Source organism: Sorex araneus, chromosome 5 (assembly GCF_027595985.1).
Source record: "Sorex araneus isolate mSorAra2 chromosome 5, mSorAra2.pri, whole genome shotgun sequence".
Lineage (NCBI taxonomy): Eukaryota > Metazoa > Chordata > Mammalia > Eulipotyphla > Soricidae > Sorex > Sorex araneus.
In genome coordinates, this window is record NC_073306.1 from 119,606,434 (window position 1) to 119,622,542 (window position 16,109).

The 16,109-nt window shown below is 52.0% G+C and overlaps 1 protein-coding gene across 1 annotated transcript in view; it reads left to right on the top strand.

Annotated features, from left to right (window-relative positions):
- Positions 1–16,109, top strand: part of CNBD2 (cyclic nucleotide binding domain containing 2) — a 63,745-nt gene that overhangs the window by 28,773 nt on the left and 18,863 nt on the right. Inside the window, exons 7-10 of the mRNA XM_055137632.1 lie at positions 2,887–3,043; positions 3,815–3,966; positions 5,078–5,216; positions 13,140–13,254. Coding sequence (XP_054993607.1) covers positions 2,887–3,043; positions 3,815–3,966; positions 5,078–5,216; positions 13,140–13,254 — 563 coding nt within the window. The remainder of the gene's footprint in view (positions 1–2,886; positions 3,044–3,814; positions 3,967–5,077; positions 5,217–13,139; positions 13,255–16,109) is intronic.

Sequence of the window (16,109 nt, forward strand, 5' to 3'; positions counted from 1 at the left end):
TCTCTGTGTTCTAGTCCTCATATACTTTGAAGCTTCTGAGTTAAATGTAGTCCTATTTGTCTGTCTTTGTTTCTACTTGCTGATCAGTGGCATTTCATCTTTAAAGATGCTTCTACCTCCAATGTCATGGAGGGTTCTGTCTATATTTTCCTCTATGCAACTTATGGATTCAAGTCTGATATCTAGGTCTTTAATCCATTTTTATTTGACTTGTATGGCACATAGAAAAAGATCTGAGCTCATTTTTTTTGCAGGTGACTGACCAGTTTTCCCAGCAACACTTGTTGAAGAGGCTTTCCTTGCTTCACTTCTTATGTTTTGCTCCTTATACAAAGATTAACTGACCATATACCTGAAGGTTTGTCTCTGACTTTACAATTTTAATTCATTGATCTGAGGGGTCTGCCTTTATTCTAGTTCCATGCTGTTTTAATTACTACTGCTTTGTAGTATAGTTTCAAGTTGGGGAAGTGATACCTTCTGTATTTTTTCCTCCTAGGATTGCGTTAGCTACTTGTCAGGGGTGGGGTGTGTGTGTTTGGTTCCATATCAATTTCGAGAGTGTTTGATCTATTTCTTTGAAAAATGTCATGGATATCCTTATAGGGACTGCACTGAATTTGTAATACTCTGGGGAGTATTGCTATTTTGACAATGCTGATCTCCCTGATCCATGAGCAGGGAATATGTTCCCATATTCTTGTGTCCTCTTTTATTTCTTAAAGTAGTGTTTTGTAAGCTTCTTTGTCTTCTACCTCTTAAGTACCTATCCCTAGGTACTTGAGTTGTGGAAGTTCCTTCTTTCTTAAAGGAACATTCCATGAGGGTGGGAGGTCAGGTGCAGAATAGAGTCACATAGGAAAAGAATCGTGGAGACAGTATGCTCTGGATTGAAGCCTCAAATCCGCCTCGAGTGACCTCAGGCAAGCAACTTACTTCTCAGAGCCTCAGTCTTCCCATCAGGGAAATGACAATAAATAATGAATTTGACAGGGTTTAGCAAAGACTTTGAGCTATGGTTAAAGACTACCTGTTTTCAATTAAAAAAAAACAAAACAGTGCGCTCTCCACCCAGATGAGACCCCAAGCAGCCGCACATGAGTGGCTCCTCTGCTCCTAAAAGACCATGATCCCAGAGGCCCACTAACTACTTTCAGCACCAGTGGCTTCTTTCAGAAATGCCTCTAGACTGTGAACTAAGCTATGGCCCCATGCAACCCCAGGAGGGGACAGGTTTTTCTCTCTTGGACTTTCCTTTCGGTGCTGGTGGCATCGTGGTGACCGCTATCTTTTAGAGCCCATGAGACAGAGGTACGAGCTTGCAGTGACGCGAGTTCTGGCAGAAATTTCTTTGGACTTAATTACTAAAATATCAGAGATCCAAACCCTCATATGCTCTTCATTCTCAGCAATGGAAAACAAATTATCAAATGATGCCTTTTCGGCAGGTCTGATTGTTGGGGGGAAAATTCCAAATAATAATAGTGAGTTTTCTGTTGAAATATTGAATGTAATCAAAGTAAAGAGAGAGGAAAGTGAAAATCATCTGCCACACAGGTGAGGGGTAGGTGGGATGGAGGTATACTGGGGTTCTTGATGGTGGAACATGTGCACTGGTGAAGGGATGGGTGTTTGATCATTGTATGACTGAGACTTAAACCTGAAAGCTTTGTAAGTTTTCTCATGGTGATTCAATTAAAGATAAAAAAAAGACTGCTGGTTTGGTGATTATTTCCAGGCCAAGGGGGAGCAGAGGACATCAGGGAATGCATCGAGGGTTTGTTTATAGGAATGTCCTGGGGTATTTCTCCAGGTCAGCTCTGCTCAGTGTCACCAGGACCCAGCGTTGTTCTGTCCGCCTGCCTGCCTGTCTCTTGCCTTTTCCTTCACATCCATCTCCTCAACCAGACTTTCCTCTCATGGGACCGGGGGCTGCCGCAGCTTGGCATGCCAGTCTTTCCCTTCCCACCCTCAGGTCAGAGCCTTGGGGCTTCTTCTTTCTGGCTTCTCATAACTCATCAATGGACCACTGATATGTCAGTTCTCTGAGAGTCAAGAAAGTGGTTCTTTGGGGCTGAAGAGATAGTAGAGCAGGTAAGACACTTGCCTTGCATGTAGCTGGTCCAGGTCCAGACCCCACCACAGCATATGCCTCCACCAGGAGTGACCCCTGAGCGCAGAACCAGGAATAAGCCCTGAGCACTGCTGGCATGGTCCAAAAACCAAAACCAAAACCAACAAATCCCCAAGGGCATGAGTGATTGTTCAACAGGCCTAATGCACCCCTCGTAAGGTAGAGACGCAGGGTTGATCCCTGGCACCACGTGGTCTTCCGGTCACTGCCAGGAAATACCCGCAAGTCCGAAGCACAGAGCAGGAGTAGCCCCCAAACACCTCTCAGTGTAGCCCAAACCCAAACAGAAATTTCAAGTTTGCTCTGTGTCTGAGCATCTCTTCCCTACGTGTCCTGTAGGCTCAGCGCACCTCTGGGGGAGCGTAATAGGAGGAATTATCTGTTATCCCGGGCTCACTCAGGCACAGGTTATTGACTGAGGCTCTGAGAGGGGATCCGCGCTGCCCCGCGATGCAGCTGGGAGCAGAACGAGGATCTGGATTCTGGCACGACTCTAAAGCCACGGCTAAGCAGTTAGCAGCATTTGTCACGCTGCTCTGCCGGCTGACCAGGCGCTGTGCTCGGGAAGCTTCTGTGTAATGGAGGCAAGGGACGGAGTATTCGTCATGAGGTGGGATGTGATGGGTTTAGGCAGTCCCCAGGTCCTGGCTGGCCTTGGCGGTGCTTCCGTGCTCCGGATGCAAGAGCACGCATGTGCAGATCCCTGCCTGGGCCCCGTTGCTCCCGGGTCACCAGCTCTGGTCTTACCCCAGGTTTGGCCGCAGGCGCGTGATCATCAGGAAGGGACAGAAGACCAACTGCTTTTACTTCATCTACCTGGGCACAGTGGCAGTGACTGAGGATGAGGATGGCAGCAGCGCCTTCCTGGACCCCCACCCAAAACTGCTGTGCAAGGGCGACTGTTTTGGGGTGAGAGTGGGATAAGGCTTCCTGGGCCAGGGCCGGGGTGAGCTGGATGGACGCCCCCAGGCCCAGTCCTGCCTTGTTCTCTGTGCAGGATCCTTCCCTGTAGGGGGGAGAGGGGTGGGCCCTGGGGATGGCTGCAGCAAGCTCCTTCCATGTGGTGTTTAAGGGGGAGGGTCCCTGGGCCCCGGCTTCTCAGACTGCGGGTCGCACTTCCCCAGATGCAATCACGAGACTTACAAAATTTTACGTTGCTTTACTTTATTCTCAGTGTTTGATTTGTAGATCTTTTTATATCTCCCTCTATGGGGCTATGTAAAAATTTTCTTCGGCAGAGGACAGTGACAGCAGAGTGGGGAGAGTGTTTGCCTTGCACGATGCTGACCCGGGTTCAATCCCCGGCATCCTATATGGCCCCCGAGCACTGCCAGGAGTAATTCCTGAGTGCCAGCCAGGGGTAAGCCCTGAGCATCACTGGATGTGACCCAGAAAGCCAAAATAAGAATTTTCCCCCTCTCAGGCAGAAAAGGGCGGTGAGCCGAGGTGTAGAGCAGCCCTGCCCAGCCTGGTACATGGCTCCTTCCGGTCCCTCGCCTCCGCCGAGCAAGTCTGTTGCCTTTTTTCCTAGAAGAAGCATATCAGGAGGGAAGGGGGTAGCCCCACAGAGGGGAAAAAGGGTGAAGCCCCCCTTGTACCTGCAGTCTGGGAGAGGTAGAGGGGACTGCGAGCCAGGGGGCCGGGGTGGCCTCTCATTGCCTTGGGCCCTGTCCCCCACAGGAAGTGGGCTTACTCAACACGTCCTTAAAGAAGGCCACTGTGGTCTGCATGGAGGAGGCGGAGTTCCTGGTGGTTGACAGAGAGGACTTCTTTGAGTACAAACTGGATGAGGAAGTGCAGAAGGATGCTCAGCATCGGTTTGATTTTTTTAGGTAATATCCTGTCAGTCAGCATCTCCTCCTCTGTGTGTGTATGTGTGTGTGTGTGTGTGTGTGTGTGTGTGTGTATGTGTGTGCGCGCGCGCGCTTGTGTTTGTACAGGATATGTGGGGTGGGGTATGTGTGTGGGTGGAGCTGGAGGTGTGGGGTTTGCTGTATATATGTGTGGGGTGTGATATGTGTGCACGGTATGTGGTAAAGGGGGTGCGGTGTGTGTGTCTGTGGTGTGTGTGAGGGGTGCGGTGTGTGTGTCTGTGGTGTGTGTGAGGGGATGTGTATGATGTATGTGCTGGGCCCTCTGTCCTGTGCCATAGCTAAGCTCACAGCCAACCCTCTGATGTCCTTTCTCGCACTCTCCCCGAGCAGGCCCAGAGTGGTGGGTGCCAGAGCCTGCACTGTCCCGTCCCTGACCTACCTGGGCTCCAGAACAGAGCCCCCAAATACACACACCCTGCCACACTGCCACACTGCTAGTAGCTTTCTTGTTTCTTGTTCCACATGAGATAGAACACATGTCAGGAGAGTGGCCGAGAGGGGTGTGTTTTATTCTAAGTGAGAAATGAGGAACTTGGGGTCCTGAAGATGCTGCCATAGGAAGCCCCCCACCCCCAGCTGCAGTCCTGCGGGCTCCTTTTCCCATGCTCCTACTTCTGTTTCATCTCCCAGATGAGATCCAGATCCTTGGACCGGGGGATGGTTCCTGGGCTGCCTTTGGACGTGTATCCCCTGCAGACATATGGAGGGGTGGGCTGCTGAGAAACTCAGGGTGTTCCTTGGAATGGCACTGGCTTCTCCCGAAGCTGCTGGGGGGAGGAGGAGCAGGAGTGAAGGCACGCAGGGGAGGGCCTGGATGGCAGGGGCAGGGTGGGGACGATAGCCTAGAGGGGCCCCTGGCTGCAGAGGGCACTGGCCAGAGAGAGAGAGAGAGCTGGTCCGAGCAAGGGCAGCTCCCGAGTAGGACATGCCGCCTTCCTGGCATGGCTGGCCGCTGGCACCTCCTGCGGTGGAGGGCAGAGTTTTGGAGGGGTCCCCGTAGTGGGGGGGCTGGGGGCAGGCTTGGGGTGGTGCCGTGCTCAGCCCTTTGGGCCCTGATGACTCCCCGCAGGGCGATGGACCTGTTTTACTCGTGGCCAGAAGAGAAGCTCTGGCAGTTCGTGTCCATGGGGAAGCTGGAGAAGTTCTCCTATGGGCAGCTGATCTCAGCGGACTTTCGAGAATCAGGCTCCATCATGTTTATCTGCAAGGTGAGAGGGGAGGGGGCAGCTGGGCAGAGCCGCCTGTTGGTGTCCTGTGCCCAGAAAGACCATCTCTGGCCAGCGCTGTGCGACAACTTCCGCTTCCAGGTCACGAAAGGCAGGGCCTGCACCCCTGCAAGGGTTCCCATGAACGTGGAGAGAAGTCACTCTGGGATTAGAGACAGGGCTGGAGGCAGGACCCATGCGTATTTCTATGTAGGTGCATATTTGAGTTACACGTTTGGCGTACATGCATGCGTACGTGTGTGTGCGTGTGCGTGTGCGTGTGTGTGTGTGTGTGTGTTGCCAGGGATTTATTGCAGGTGGCTCATGTGAAGTGGGAAGAGGGCAGTCCCCGCCTTCCCCATTCCCCACCTTGGTCACCCAGGAAGTGCCTGGGGGGGTGGGTACTGATACAGTCTGCCACGGGCACCCACCCAGCACAGACGGGAGCTCGTGTCCCAGCAGCCCTGCCCGGCAGCCGCCAGACTGCCAGACTGCTCCGAGCTCTGCTCCCTCCACATGCTGCTGGAACAAATACCCCCCATCCCCCCTACCCCCCAGTCCTCGGATCCAGGGAGCTGCTCTTTGCAGGAGAGGAAACGTCAGTCCTTGCCTTTGCCTCTGTAACTAGGTTTGTCACCTGCCCTTGCAGAAAAGAATTTCAGAAAGGACATAAATAGTAAAGGAAAACACTTTCATTTTGAAATATGAGCGGAGAGAGAGAGGAACGTGATCAGAGGGTAGCAGGCTTCTCCGGGCAGGGGAGAGCCGGGTACATACCCCAAGCTGAAAACTTGAGATTCGGGGCCATAAGGGCAGAGGAAGTCATGGGATTTGCTGTCACATGAACAGATCTGGAGAGTATCGTGTGGGGGGGGGGGAGGAGAGGAGGGGGGATTGCCTTGCATACAGCCAACTAGGGAACTAGGGTTTGATCTCCATGCTCTCCTCTCCCCAGAGGGAGAGGGACAGACTCAGGATGATCTCTCGGACATGGGATAGAAAGAAGGTCTGGAAGGGAATAACGAAGGCCCAAGGCAATAAAAACAAGAGCAGGAGAACTGTCTTCAGTAGGAAGCTTGGCACTGGGGCAGGGGGGAGGGGGGTAAACTAGGGAAGGAGGCACTAGGACAAGGCGGAGGGAAACGGGGGAGGCTCAGAAAAGCCAACCGAGGCTGGCTCAAAATCCCATTTATTTATTTATTTATTTATTTATTTATTTATCTTTTGTCTTGGAACTACACTCAGTGGTACTCAGGGCTTTCTCCTGGCTCTGCATTCAGGGATCACTCCTGGCAGGGCTCAGGGGACACTATGGGATGCCAGGGATCGAATCTGAGATGGCCACCTGTAAGGTAAATGCCCCACTTGCTGTACTATCTCTCCAACCTCCATTCGGGTGGGTGGGGGGGTGCAGGGTAGGCAACGCCTGATGGTACTCAGGGCCTACTCCTGGCTATGTGCTCGAGAGACATGTGTGATGCCAGGATTGAACCTGGGTCACCTGCATGCAAGGCAATCTTGCTCAGATCAACCCTCCCAGCCCTGCTGTTTTTTTTTTTTTTTTTTTTTGACGTGCACCAGTGATCAGACCCAGATCCTCACCTACGAAAGTAAGTTCTCTGAGCCACAACCTACTATACTCTGGAGCACTTTCTTTCTTTCCTTTTTTTTTGGTCAGGGGTGGGGGGAACACCTGGTGATACACAGGGCTTTCTCTTGGCTCTGGGTTCAGGGATCACTCCTGGTGGGGTTCTGGGACCATATGGGGCTCCAAGAATCAAACCTGGGTCAGGTTGGCCATGTGCGAGGCAAATGCCTCACCCACTATACTAGCTCTGGCCCCTGCAGCAGCTCTCCCTGCACCTACACACAAAGGCCTGTGTATAGTTCTTCTTCTTCTTCTTCCTCTCCCCTCCTCTTCCCCTCCGCCCCCTTCTCCTCTTCATCCTCCTCCTCTTCCTTGTGGCCTACTATGAACCGTTCTGCACTTTGCAGTTTTAATATTTCTCTTGGGGCCAGAGCAATAGTACAGCAAGCGTGTGTGTTTGTGGTGGGGGGGGGGGGATTACCTTGCATACAGCCAACTAGGGTTTGATCTCCAGCATCTCACACAGTCCCCTGAGCACTGCTAGGTGTGATTCCTGAGTGCAGAGCCAGGAGTAAGCCTTGAGATTGCTGGGTGTGGCCCCCAAACCACCACCACCACCAATAATAACAACGAAACCCAAGAATAGTTCTCCAGGTCATTTCTTGTCAGTATACAGAGAGCTCATTTATTTGTTTTTATGATCAGTGTCATATTTAACCAATTCCCTACTGACAGATATTTACATTATAGACCTTTTGCCCCTTGGAATGGTGCTTCAATTAATAACCATGTACAGAGCACCGTTTCATCATAAATCTCCACCGTGGCTCTATCAGGAAGATGAACGGTTCTCCAGGCCTGGGTACCACTGCTCTGCCGAGCCGCAGCACTGAGCATTCGGCCTGGGTCGGAGGTCACTGGGGGTGACCCCAACACTCCCCTCCCACCACCACCAGCATTACTTGGGAGGCCCCTCAAAATTAAAAAAAAAATCGTTTGGACTATTTCACTATTATTTGTGAACTGCAACACACCCTTTACTGCGTGGTAAAATGTTCCAGCATAACTGTTGTCCCGGAGAGTCACTTAATGTCCCAGCCCCGGGGCTGTCTTTTCCTTCTTCCCCTGAACTGGGAAGCGAGCAGTGTCGCTAACACAGCAACGGGGTGCTGCAGGCTGCTGCCTCCTGGGATTTGGGGGGTTCTGAAGAAACAGATCCTGGGCCGGGTCCAGTCAGGGTCCAGATGTGGCTGCTCCTGCCACAGTCAGAAAGCTGCTTTCCGGCCACGCTATCAGGCAGGGTGGCAGGATGTACCCCACCCCCTAACCTCACCGACCCGGGAGCCGTGACCAGCGAGTCTTGGCAACATCCAGAGCCGCAGCCCAAGGGAGCCTAGAAAATGTAGCTTCTAGGAAAGGGGACTCGGATCCCCAGGACCCCCCAGGAGGTTGGGGAGATGAGTGAGGCCCTTGCCGAGTGCAGAGTCAGCTTTGGAGCCGCGGGGACGGTCACGTGAGCAGAGATGGGCGGGGCCCGGCGCGCAGGCACTTCCAGATCTGTCTCTTCTGTTTCTTCCCTGAGAGCTTGATGCCTTTTACCTGAAAATGTGGGGCGATCAGCTCCAAAGCTGCGAAATATCTCGTGTCCCCAAGTTCTTTGCAGACCGCCAGGAGAGACTCGGGTTGGGGAGGAAGGGGGGGCGGTTCAAGACTTCCCTGGAAGGGGCTGGAGCGAGAGCACAGCGGGTAGGGCGTTTGCCTTGCACGCGGCTGACCGAGGTTCGATTCCCAGCACCCCATATGGTCCCCCGAGCACCGCCAGGAGTAATTCTGAGTGCATGAGCCAGGAGTAACCCCGGTGTGTGACCCAAAAAAGCAAAAAAAGAAAAAAAAAAGACTTCCCTGGAAGGGGGGATGCAGCAATAGCACAGCAGGTAGGGCATTTGCCTTGCACGCTGCCGAACGGGTTCGAGTCCCAGCATCCCATATGGTCCCCCGAGCACCGCCAGGAGCAATTCCTCAGTGCATGAGCCAGGAGTAACTGGGTGTGACCCCCCCGAAAAAAACAAACTTCCTGGAAGGGGCATCCGTGACTGTATCCTGCCCAGCAGAAATGAGGCATGACACAGAAGCCGGGTTAGCTTCCTTCTCCTCGTCCGTGAAATGGGCGACCACGTGCCTTGCAAAGTCCCTAAAGAGAGACTTTAGCCCGTCCTTGTTAATATAAGTCCAGTGCAGGGCAGCAGCTGCTGGATGACCTGGAATTCATGACATGACACACCCTCAGGCCCACCCAAAGCTGTCAAATACAAAATAATGTAAGGAACGTGTGTGTGTGTGTGTGTGTGTGTGTGTGTGTGTGTGTGTGTGTGTGTGTGTGTGTGTGTCTGATCTAAGGGATGAATTTTCCATTTTGGTTACTTACCCATGAAGAAAGGCCAGTGCCCGCCCCACGGAATCTCTCATTCACTGGAAATCTGTCCTGGAGCTTCCTTTGTGGGGGCAGCGAGGGAAGTGCTCAGTGGCAGCTTCCTGATCCAGCGGGGTCTGCTGCATTCGAAGCAAGAGCCCTAATCCCTGTGCTTTCTCTTGGGCGCTGTCATGGTGTTCTAATGCTAGGGTGTTTGAAGTATACGCTGAGAAAAAAATACTGCACTAAGCAGAGCAGATCATTGTAATCACTGTATTTTAGACAAGCTAATTTGTCAGTGTGAAGGTTGTCCATCAATGTTCTGTTTCTTGGGCCTGGAACCCTGGTGCAGCCACTCTAGGCAGAGTGGAAGGGCACCTGCCCGGCCAACTGCTCTTTGTCCTCATTTTGAGCCCCAAGACTGGGCACCCGTGGCTCTGGACGCCTGCATTTCACTCCTATTACCACTAGAGGGCACGAGCAGTAGCGGGTGCCGGGGGTGTCTGGAGTCTTGGAGGATGGGATTAGCTTCCTGCTGAGAACGTCAGCAGAACCGGTAATCAAGACATTTTGAGCAGTTAATCATTTGAGGAGCACATGAGAAATTTTTTTCTCTGCAGCTATAGATGCGGTTAAAGATTTTCCAAGAGGAGACTGCTTGCTTGTGTTCCTCTAGCACCTGCAGTTCCTGCTTGATAAACGTTTGTTGAATGAGTATTGATGAAAGATCAAGCACAAGGCCTGGAATATGATAGGGATTATTAAGTGTTTTATACATCCCCCTTCCTCTTCAGTAATCATCTGTCTTGAATCTGAAAGGTTCTTGCTAAGAAGGGGTAAGGTTTTAGGGGCTGGAGTGGTAGTACAGCAGGGAGGGCGCTTGCCTTGCACGAGGCAGATCCGGGTTCAACCTCGGCATTCCATATGGTCCCCTGAGCACCACCAGGAGTGATCCCTGAGTGCAGAGTCAGGAGGAAGCCCTGAGCGTCGCCGGATGAGGCCCCAAAACAACAGGAAGGAGGGGAGGGAACGAAGGATTTAGGCCAAAAAAATAGTTCAAAGGGCTAAGCCCATGTTTTGCATAGAGGAAGCCTGGGTTTGATCCCTGACACTATATGGTTCCCTGAGGACAGATAGTATCCTGAGCACTGCCGGGAGCAACCCCAGAGCAGAGCTAGGAGTAGCTACCAGCACCACAGGGGGGTGGGGGGAGGAGGGATAAACCCCAAGACAAAATAAAAAGGGTAAAGATTTTTTTTTTTTTAAGTTTTGAGCCACACCTGGCAGTGCTCGGGGCTTGTTTCTGGCTCTACACTCAGGGATCATTCCTGGAGGTCTTAAGGAATGCCGGGGATCGAATCTGGGTCAGCCGTGTGCAAGGCAAGTGCCCCACTGAACTATCTCTCCAACCCAAAGAGAGTAAGACCTTTCAAATAAAAAGAACTTTCCACTTGTCAGATTAGGAAAGAAGGAAAAGCTTGTCCAGACACAGCTGTCAGTGTTGCACCGAGCAGGCACGTCAGAGAGAGGATTAGCTGGCATTACTGGAGGGCAGCTTGACGGTGTTCCAAAACTTAAAACATGCCTACCGTTAAGAATTAGTCCCAGGGAGATAACCAAATAGAGTACTGGCACTGGTCTCCAGGTTATGCTGCAGTTGTCAGCAACCTCACATCCCAAGGGGATCCACTCACGAAGATTTATTCCTCCCTCTCACTGCTTGATCCTGAAAGGTCAGTGGGGGGTCCTGCTCCAGAGGCACCCCAGGGGCCCAAGCCCTGGAGACTGTCTTGTCCCAGGCACAATCAATAGGACAGGAAAGGCAGAAGAGAGCTCAGCACTGGCTTTTAAAGTTTCCACCCCGTCTATCATGGATCATTTTGCCCAGGAAACTAGCCCCAGTAAGAGGCCCATGTTTAATTCAAAGGATGGAAAAATACAGTTCCGCCGTGTGCCTGCGGGGAAAGAAGGAGTATCTGGGCACTGCCTGCCTGACCACCCTCGGCAGGAGATGCATGGACAAGATTATCAATTAAAGTCTGCTGCAAGCCATAGAAACCTAATAGAGCGGCTTAATGAATAGTAATTTATTTTTCTCATGCAAGAGAGTCTAAAATTAAGCCAGTCAGGGGCGAAGAGCTGTCCTAGGAGATCTAAGAACTCGGGCACCAAGGTTCTTGCTGGCTTCCAGCTTTGCCCTCACCATCCACATTTGTGGCAACCCTGGTGGGCTGCTCATCCCGGCCCCATCCTGGCATCTGGTCTGCAGTCTGGCTGAGGGAAAGGGGAAGGGCAGCCTGGTGCCCAGCCCCCTCTGGCTTCCCTGTCATTCTTTTTTTTTTTTTTTTTGCTTTTTGGGTCACACCTGGCTCTGCACAGGGGTTACTCCTGGCTCTGCACTCAGGAATTATCCCTGGCGGTGCTCAGGGGACCTTATGGGATGCTGGGAATCGAACCTGGAAACACCCTACCCGCTGTGCTATCGCTCCAGACCCTTCCCTGTTATTCTTAAGAGCTGCCCGCTGCCACTCCCACTGCAAAGCGTTAGGGAAGGTGATAGGGTAAGGCAGGGGGTTCAAACTGGGAATTGGTTTTGCTGTCCTGAAAATCTGAATTATGTATAAAATGGCTAAGTATTCATTTTTAAAACCTTAAAAATCCTTTGTCAAAAAAAAAAATAGAAAACCTAGATGAAATAAAACGGGTTTTTTTTTTTGGTGGGGAGGGGGCAGATCAGAAACTGCCAAACCTTATTCTAGAAATAGAAACATAAAGCCTGGGCCGGAGAGGCAGCACAGACTGTCGCCACACAGGTGGGAGTCCCAGTATTCAGCCATGGTGCCCCGAGCACTGCAAGGAGCAACCTCCAGTCGGGCAAGGAGTAACCCCTGAGCTCTGTGGGCTGTGGCAATACCCTCCCTCCCCCCAAAAAGGAAAGAAACCTACCCACTCAGTGTGTACTGGAGAAACTGAATTCACTGTTAATTCCCTTCCCACAGAGGAAGCACAGAATTTCATCCTGTCCTAGATGACTTCATTGGCGAGTCCTACCAAACATTCTAAAAAGAAATCATATCAACTCTACATAAAAGAGTGATAATACAATGCCGGTTTTATTCCCGGCATCCCATACAGTCCCCTGAGCCCGCCAGAAGTGATCCCTGAGTGCAGATCCAGGAGTAACCCCTGAGTACACCTGGGTGTGGCCCACAAACCAAAAAAACAAACTAAAAAAGAATCCTGGGGGGGGGGGATACTATACAAAGATGATAATACAAGAAAAAGAAATCTGTAACTATCAGTCAGGAATGTAGATGTAAAAGTTGACATTGCACTGTCACTGTAGCACTGCCCATCCCTTTGTTCATCGATTTGCTCGAGCGGGCACCAGTAACGTCTCCATTGTGAGACTTGTTGTTACTGTTTTTGGCATATCAAATACGTCACGGGTAGCTTGCCAGGCTCTGCCATGCGGGCGAGACACTTTTGGTAGCTTGCCGGGCTCTCCGAGAAGGATGGAGGAATCAAACCCTGGTCGACCGTGTGTAAGGCAAACGCCCTACCCGCTGTGCTATCGCTTCAGTCCTAAAAGTTCACATGATTCTTAGCAAAAATAACTGAAAAATAAAAATGGAGGGAGAATCACGTGATGCCACGGCTCGAATCTGGGGCTGAGTGGAATTCTGGCCTCCTGCCTGCCAGGTGTCCCCACCCCTCCAGCTCTCACTCCGGCCCGTGGTTCTCAAGGTTCAGAATTGAATGTTTTTAAATGAACATAGAACAAGTTCACTTTTAAAAGATCACCTGAAAATCACGTTTGCATTCAGCAACGTAAAAATAAATGGGGCAAGACCCAGAGCAACTCTTTGAGCCCCCCGTGCGGGAGGCCCCGGGGCTAAGCCTTTTCCTGTGCTGCTCCCGTGTCCAGGGCACCTGTGAAGTCCTGCGCCTGGTGGAACTCTCCAACTCCATCTTCTATTACAAATGGATCTGGCAGCAGCTGCATCTCCTAGAGGCCCACTCCCTGAAGACTCACTTAATGGGTAAGCGGAGGCAGCCTCCCGTGGCCACTTCCTGGCCCACAGAGTCTCGGAGAGTGAGGGCTAGAGGGACCTCGAGGGGTGTCAGCATGGCCTTCCGGCTCCGGCCTCACCCATGTGGCCCGAGGGTTAGGCTTCAGCTGGCCTCCTGGCATTCAGCCCGGCTACGGCGCTCCCCCCACCTCCTTCTGCTTGCCTCAGGCCTCCGAGTGGCCTGGGCTTTCTCAAACCCCCCTGACCACCCCCTCCTCACCCCCCCCCCTTCTTTTCTGCCCAGCTGCACTTTGATTTGAGACTAAACATCCCTTCCCCAGACTAAACTGATTCTCACGCTGGCCCTTCTCTGGCCCAGGGTACCCCACTGAGGTTCTTTTTTTTTTTCCCTCCCCATTGAGAACGTGCACATCTTCCTTGCTTTGAGCTTGGATGGTGAGAAACCCATTGTAAACAGGAAGTGAACTGCATTTGTACCTAAACTCCGTTTACTACAAATACCTGCCCCCAAAGTCTCTGGTTGGCCACTTTACACTGCGGGCTGCACTTTGGGCAAAACAATCCGGCCCAAAACTCAGTCACTGCCCAGCATCTGGAGAATCTTTTTTTTCTGTGGTTTGTGGTGGTGAAGGTGTTAAGGCTCGGGGGAAACAGACAGCTGTGTGCCAGGGCCAGAAACATGAAAATTCAAGGACAGTTTAGGCTGAATTGATGTCTCTTGGTACCTCTGTAGAACTGCACTGTAGCACTGTAGCACCTGATGTTCATCGATTTGCTCAAGGAGGCACCAGTAATGTCTCCATTGTGAGACTTGTTGTTACTGTTTTTGGCATATTGAATACACCATGGGTCGCTTGCCAGGCTCTGTCGTGTGGATGGGATACTCTCGGTAACTTCCTGGGCTCTTAGTAGCTTGCCAGGCTCTCTGAGAGGGATGTAGGAATTGAACTCGGGTTGGTCGTGTGCAAGGCAAATGCCCTACTTGCTGTGCTATTGCAAAAATCCTGAAGTGAGGCTGTCCTATGTGGGGGTGTCAGTGACTGAGTGGGTTTTCAGAACAGTCTTGCTGAGAGTTCTGTAACTGGAATATAGCTCAGCGGAGAGTACACGCCTCAAAGGTTTGAGGGCCTGGACTTGATGCCCAGCACCACAGAAAGATGAATAAAACATTCAGGATGGCCTGGGGAATGTTTCCGCGGTCAAACTACCCCTCAGGTTTTATGCTCAATATCCTGGTAGCCCCCATGCCCACCAAGTACTGTCCCCAGGGCTCCCCCCCCGACCCCCAGAGCAGGATCTCCAGCATGCAGCCAGGTGGGTGTGAGCACCACAAACTGGAAAAAATGGAGATCCCCTCCTAGCAAAAATTATGGCCCAGAGTGTGGTCCTGAGTAGGCACGTGTGTGCATCCCAGCATTCCCGGGAGCACCACCACTGAATGAATGTGACCCCGGGAGCACGGAGGCCAGGTGTGTGAGCCCCACCACCAGCCGTGTGCAGGTAAGAGGGAGAGCATGAGAATGAAGAGTCCAGGGGGCCAGAGGGATAGTACAACGGGGAGGGAGTTTGCCTTGCAGGTGTCCGACCCAGGCTGGGTCCCCCGTATCCCATATGGTCCCCTAAGCCCGTCAGGAGGGATCCCTGAGCACAGAGGCTTGAGAACAGCCCAAAAATCAAAAGGAAAAAAAGAGTCTTGCATTTTCCGCAATGAGTGACTCGCCTGGCCTCTAGCCTGGGGTGAGCAGACAAACCTGGGTCGCATCTCAGCAGAGAGAGCACCAGTATCACCCCCGTCCCGAGATCACCTGCGTGTCCCGCTGTTGCAAGTTCATACCTCTTTTTTTCCTTTTCTTCCCGTGCCTCCAAGTTCGTACCTCCTTAATGATCTTTATAAAATGGCGGACGCCACGCTGTCTTTCCCCGAAAAGGGGAAAAAAAGCCGCTGCTCAGGATTTGTCAGCGGTTTTCCTTTTTATGTTTTTTATTGTATCTTTTTCTTGATGGGGGGAATCCTCCCCAGTGGTGTTGGGGCCACCAGAGCTATTGCTGGCAGGAGGCCATGCAATGCTGGGACTCTCACCCGGGACACTGTGCGTGCCAGGCAGGCGTTCCTCAGCCCCAGAGCTGGGTTTCTCAGCACACTCTCCCCGCTTCCTATGTCTCCAGCCTTCCGCCTCTGTCATTTCCTGTCACTGAGCATGGTCAGGGGTTCTCTGAGACTGGCCAGGTGCTGGACCTGGGTCCTGTGTCCTGCCAGTCCTCGAACCATTCACAGTGCTTGTACCAAGCACCTCCCTGCCCTTAGCCCTTGTTCCCCACCCAGGTCTCTTTCTTTTAATTAAAACACAATTTTTCTTTTCTGTTTCCTGTTTCTGTCCCTATGGGGGGCTGCTCCCAGTGGTGGTGGGGGGGGCATGTCTCAGACCTGGTGCAGGTACCCCGGGATTGTTCTCAGGCATATGGGGGGCAGTGCCAGGGATCCCACTTGCAGATTCAAGGCAGATGCTCCATTACTGCCCTCTCCCACCTGCCCTCCCTGAGGTCTACCTTGATGTTTCAGTCAGAACACTCGGCCTCATAAGATATCCATAGTGAGCTTCACAGGTCTTACGGCTTTTTTGTGCTTTGGTCACCCACCCGGCAATGCTCAGGGGTTACTACTGACTCTGCACTCAGGAATAACTCCAGGCAGTGCCCAGGGGACTATATGGAGTGCCAGGAATTGAACCCAGGTCCACTGAGTGCAAGGCAAAGTCTTACCTGCTGTACTGTCGTCACTCTGGCCCCTATGCCTTTTTCCCCGCTCCTTTCCCTTCTTTCCTTTTTCTCTTTCTTTCAATTTATTTCGTGTGTGTGTGTGTGTG